This window comes from Malus domestica, chromosome 01, assembly GCF_042453785.1.
Source record: "Malus domestica chromosome 01, GDT2T_hap1".
NCBI lineage: Eukaryota > Viridiplantae > Streptophyta > Magnoliopsida > Rosales > Rosaceae > Malus > Malus domestica.
Genome location: NC_091661.1, coordinates 28937279 through 28943443, shown reverse-complemented (window position 1 = coordinate 28943443; position 6165 = coordinate 28937279). Strand labels below are relative to the sequence as shown.

The 6165-nt window shown below is 35.6% G+C and overlaps 1 protein-coding gene across 3 annotated transcripts; it reads left to right on the top strand.

The window, feature by feature from the left end:
* Positions 1-3999: 3999 nt before the first annotated feature.
* On the top strand, positions 4000-5752 carry LOC103439828 (transcription factor bHLH36-like). 3 transcript variants are annotated; one of them, XM_070826494.1, is made up of 4 exons: positions 4000-4190; positions 4276-4493; positions 4646-5023; positions 5151-5752. In XM_070826494.1, the coding sequence occupies exons 2-4, from the start codon at positions 4305-4307 to the stop codon at positions 5223-5225; spliced, it is 642 nt and encodes a 213-aa protein (XP_070682595.1). In that variant the 5' UTR covers positions 4000-4190; positions 4276-4304; the 3' UTR covers positions 5226-5752. The 3 variants fall into 3 exon arrangements, with proteins under 3 accessions (XP_070682595.1, XP_070682593.1, XP_070682594.1); XM_070826492.1 differs by having other exon boundaries at positions 4000-4493; XM_070826493.1 differs by having other exon boundaries at positions 4003-4493; positions 4649-5023.
* The last annotated feature ends 413 nt before the right edge of the window (positions 5753-6165 follow it).

Below are 6165 nucleotides of genomic sequence, written 5' to 3'. Positions count from 1 at the left end.
AATTTGGTAGGTTACTAGAGTACTAGGGCACATGACTAAGCATTTTCCATCAAGAGATGGTCGAAGAAATCCTAAGCGCATGATATCAATATCGATCCCCTTTGTAGGTTTTAAGCCTATCACTCTCTCTCTCTCTCTCTCTCTCTCTCTCTCTCTCTCTCCCTCCCTCTCCCCATCTCCATCTCCCTCTCCCTCTCCCTCTCCCTCTCCCTCTCTCTTGTTTTATTTTTACTTTTTACAGAAAGTAATGCAATATGTCTTTAGCATTACCTTGGCGGCTTGGCCTGTCAAGAGATGGTCGGAGAAATCCTAAGCGCAATATCGATCCCCTTTGGAATCTTTTGTAACCAAATGAGAAAAATTAATAGACATGTTTTCTCTATGGGATAATCTATGATTGGTATGATAACTATGCTTTGATGACAAACATAAAGTCTTAAAGTGGACAATACCACCTTATATTACATCTCATCAACTTGTTGGATACATCATAAGACCAACTCCAACTCATGACCTAAAACCTATAATTTCCCTTCTATTCCCCCCAATCCATTCCAACCCTAGTTCTAATTTGGGCCTTAAAAAAAAAGCTAGAAACCGGTCAGGATTTAGCCCAGAAAATGGTATGGGCTCCACCAGCGCAAGTGAAACTGGGCAGTTGGAAGGTAGATGCCCACTTGTGACACGCCCAAGGCAGAGACCGGCATGGCCCCACCCACGTGGGCATGTCGGCCATCTATGTCAGAGAGCCAACGGCTAGTTTCGCGAGCAACGACTGAGATCAACAGGCCGTTGGTTGATCCAACGGCCTACATTCCATTTTTTTAGTTTTATATTTATATTTATAATTTTATTGAATCCAACGGCTAAGATCGAATATAATTTATAATTTTATTGAATCCAACGGCTAAGATCGAATATAATCAAATCTAACGGTAAAAAAAAGATCTAATGGCCCAAATTTAAATCCAATGGCTAAAATAATTAAAATATATATATTTAACTCAAAATTCACCCAAAAACTCTATAAATACCTATGTATTTGTTCAAACATCCACACAAGACTCACTTTTCTCCTACAATTCTTCCAATTTTTATTTCTACCATTTCTTCCCATTTTCAAATTTTTCAAGATGGCAAAAAAAGCATATTAGAGGTCGTAATTGGACATTTGAGGAAGATGTTGCTTTTATGTTTGGCATGGGTTTCTATTAGCGAAGATGGTGCCGTTGGCACAAATCAAAATAAAAAGGTTTTGAGGGGTAAAATCGTTGATAAGTTCAATGAAAACTCCAACGTCAGGCAAAGGGAAGGTGGTGGTGTTTACGATCGGTGGAAAGTTATCAAAAAAGTGTGCACTTTATGGAAAGGAATCTTGGAGAGAGCCGTGGTTGACATGGCTAGTGGAAGGAGTGCCGCAGAAATTGTGAGTTTCTTTGTTGATATTTTATTTGTCATGTACATAATATTATTTTGCAACTAATTATTTTTTATATATTTCTTGCATAGGGTGACAAAGTAATGACAATTTAAAAGACAAGAACTACACCAAAAAAATCAAGTTGCATCATGCTTGGAACGTCCTCTCCAAGGTGGGGAACCGATGCAGACCAACAATGGGGAAGATTATTTCATAGTTAAGCCGCACAGACAAATGATGTCAATGAAGGTGTTGAATGCGTTTGGCCATTACCCACAAAAGGGATAGGAAGCGAGAAAGGTTCGAATGTACTTTCATGATGGAGGACCTCAACTAATACACTCCAGAGAGGAAGAAGTTCTTACGTGATAAGCAAAAGGAACTTTTGTGAAGACACTACCACAAGGAGTATATTTCAAGATGATGATTCATCTCAAGGCTATATCCCAAGTCCACCATCAAGTCCATCACCAAGTCAAGATGGTGGATATCATTATTAAGTTTATACATTTTATGAATTATCGATTGTATTAAGTTTATGTGGTTTATTAATTGTCATTTGTATTAAGTTTCATGTATCGATTTAGTGATTTTCAAATATTTTTTGGAATTTAAATACTTTTAGGTTAAAATGTTCATAAAATTAGTTTAGGATAGTCTAAATAATTTTTTTAAAAAAGTTAATTTTAAAAAAAGCATAAATTCATTCTTTAATAATCTGGGGCTAAAATTTTATGCCAGAATGGTTGGAGCAGAAAAACAGTTTCTGGATTAAAACCTAAATTTTTTGGGCTAAAATTTTTAGGTTTTAGGCCAAGGGTTGGAGATGGTCTAAGACAGAACATTGAACAGTAGTAGTCATCGTTGTCTTTCATTTAATTATAGGAGACGACAACATAAAACCCATCAAACCCACGACTCCAATAATATGGATAATATAGGTAGAGAGCATTATTAGCATATCATCCTAGCGTTAATCATTGTTTCTATGGTCTTCTTTCGGAGTGTAGAAATTTGATCATAGAGAATTAGAGTTGCAATTGCAACATGTTCATAAAGAACATAATCTTGCAGCTAACAGAATAGTCAAGTTGAGTTTAAATAGCGAGATGAATTTTCAAGAGCTTGCGAAGCCTCCTCATCGTTTAGTTCAAACTCTTTCAAATGATTGCTCTAGAGTTGCTAGAGCTAGACTAGTTGTTCCTTAGTGTTTCTTTTCTTTTTTTCTTTCATGTTACAGAGAAAAAAAAAACAATATTAATATATAATTACTTAAAATTTAAACTCTAATAAACAAAATTACGTACTTTAATTGAGCAAATAGACTATATCAAATAATAATTATACTGAATGATCATTTAATTCCTCATGAAGGAGACATGGAGAAAACCTAGCTTGCTCAATTTACCATCAATCATGACAAGTTGCCTATAACCAAGTAGTAATCATTTGTAATCAAATAGGCACTTAGCTGATCCAATTATGTCTATATTGCCCATAACCAATTAGTCATTGTTTAGAAACCAATAAATTAATGACAATGAACTTCAAAAGTTTTGTTCTTTTAATTAATTATCTCAATGTACTATCCGTCTGTACCCAACCCTTCAAACTTAAAAATTGTTTAATCCTAGTGAGCTTGAAGAAGAATTATTTAAACCTTGCCTGTCTACCACCCGAAATGGCTCAAAATTTCGTGTACATATTCCTTGTACAGTGTACTGATTAAGGACGAATTAATAATTAATTAACAATAATCAAAATTCTGAGTGCTTCATAACAATTATTCCCTCGTATACGTTTATATATCTCGCAATTATAACCACTACAATTATATATTATAGTAGATTTGATGCTTGATTTTGTCAGGAAAAATAATTAGGGAAGCAGCTAAGCTGTTTCTTGACCATTAATTACAATACTATTGTTTCAAGATGCACAGTATCAACAACTCCTTTGGCCAACTCATAAAGTAGAGCTCAAAGTCAAAGAGATCTTCTTCTTGATACCATTGGTAGTTGTGCTGTATTATCAAGTACTGTTTTAAAACATGCATGTTTTAATTATCATCCATGTTATAATTAAATTACAAACTTAATTAACAATTTATGCATTGTATCACATTTTACAAATGGGTGAGATGAGATATGGATATGATGAGCTTCCTGTTTTTGGGTGCGTGTTTTCACATAACCCTTACCCTAGCTAGCTAATAGTTTTATCTTCCAAAAAGAATGTATCAATCAAAATTCCTTCTAATTAAAAACAATAATAATTAAGGGGTGATGCTAAAAGAGACTATCATTTTAGATCATATTTTATAGATCGCGTAATATGCGATTGATAGTTTTTTTCTTCAAATCATTAAAAATAATATTCAATCATCAATCGTCATTTATAAAATATAGTCTAAAATTATTATTTTCTGACATTTTAAAACATTTTTATGAGAATAATGATCATTCATAAGTGACTTTTAATTTTAAAATATATATGATTTAGGTAAGTGATCCCACCGAATGTGAACGCAATTACTTTTGTACATAAGAACAGTGCCCACGAGCATAATTAAAATTTTTAAAGTGGCCGGTGAGGTCACTTCTTCTTTCTCACCTGTACTCAGTCATCTTGTATCTGAAGAGAGTGTCAATCTTGAAGGAAAGGAATCTTTGGCATCTGAATTAGGCCCATCAAATATTGATCATATCTAGTTCTTTAATCCTCCATTGCAAAATTCACAGAAAAAAGCTGTTCAATATCTTTATTTTTGGTAATGTTTCCTTTACACCAAAGCAAGAAGCTGGTCTTCCAGATTTCATCTAATCCTCGTCATCACCATGATCACACAATTTCAGAAGATCGTAGAGTTCCGGAGCATGGCAACATGGGAAAAAGCCGGCGGCGGAAATTAGCTGTTACTTTGGACTATATGATGGATGATGATCACAAGTCTAATGATCATAACAAGAAGAAGAAAATGTTTATCCACAGGGAAAATGAAAGGCAAAGAAGGCAAGAAATGGGTATCCTACATGCTTCACTTAGATCCCTACTCCCTCTTGAATTTATCAAGGTTTAGAACCAATATGTACCCTCTCTCTCTCTCTGTGTCTCTCTGTCTCTGTCTCTCTCTCTCTCTCTCTCTCTCTCTCTCTCACACACACACACACACGGTTAGCTGCAAGAATGATGACTAGGGTTGCTGACATATATTCGTTGCGAAAGCAGGGTAAGCGTTCGATATCTGACCACATGAACGAGGCTGTAAATTATATAAAGCACCTCCAGAATAGGATCAAGAGATTAGACGCCAAGAGAGCTGAACTGAAGAAGGTCTCCGATCTAATTAGCTCTAGTACTAGTACGGACGACCATGGTGGTGAAAGTTCCTACGGGGGATCGCCAAGCTGTTTCACAGTCCACCCATGTTGCGGTGGAGTGCAAATCGTGATCAGTACTGCCATCGGCTTCAGATCTGGAGAGGAAGGGTTACGCTTCTCAATTTCTAGGGTTTTAGAAGTGCTTCTTGAACAAGGGCTTTGTGTTGTGAGCTGTGTCTCCTCCAAAATAGATGACAGACTCCTTCATACTATCCAGTCCGAGGTACTCTATCAAGTACTCCTAATTTATTGGTCAATATTAGGTTTAGGGTTTTGTGTGTAAGTATGTATGTTTGAAGTTGCTGTTTTGTGCGTGCGTGTGTTTAATTATTTAATTTTTTTTTTCTCAGGTGAATGATCTAGAGAGTATCAATCTTTCTGCGCTGGAACATAAACTAGATGAAGTGCTTCCACGATCTAAATGAATATCCGGGTAACTTAATACCTGTGTTGATTCATTTGGCCTTGGACTCTCCCAGTATGCTGCTCCCAATCTTATTTTTTGTTTCCGAGAAAATTTGAGCATTGGTCCTTAGACTTTGACCCAATTGGAGATTTGGTTTTCGAACTAAAATTCCGTAAGTATTGGTCTTTGAACTTGTCACAGTATGGAGCAATGATATTTTGGGATCAAATTTCAGTAATCAATACTTCAATTGGGTCAAATATCATGGACCAATGTTTCAATTTTCTCTTTTATTTTGGGATCAAATTTGGTGATGACTCAAACGTAAATTCTTACAATTTACTATGTGTTATTTAGTTTAAGTACTTACTGATGCCGTTTCAGTTAGCTCTACTTGAATATGAATATGGGAGGGATGCAAAGCCTTGTAGAAGAACCTCACTTTGACCTAGCAGCGTGTATATGTGTGTGTGTATATCTGTATATTTGTGTGTGACTTTGGTCTAATATTGCTGCCAAGTTACAAAATATCAGATTACAGATTTATTTTCGGGTATTATTTTATTTATGAAGTACAAGACTACAATTATAAATGGACCTACATATATCATCAGATTGATGATATTTCTAGAAATGACTTATTGCTTCTTGCATCAAACTTATAGGCAACCTCTGTCTTAGGTTAAGGTTAACAGTTTGTGCTCTTTGCTCTGAAGGGCTATTCATGTGCTCGATCTTCGCTTAAGGCCACAATGCAACCTCTTTTAAGTGGTCGATTACTTCTGTTGCCTTGTCCATTTATCAAAGAGCATGAACATAAAATCTGTCGCTAACCTGAGAACACATCATTTTACCCACTGTTGTCCAGCCGACTTCAAGGGAATGCGTGTATCCTTCTGTATATCTTTGCATACCTTGATCTGTATATATGCATAGACGGAGCTAGAAATTTTCTTTAA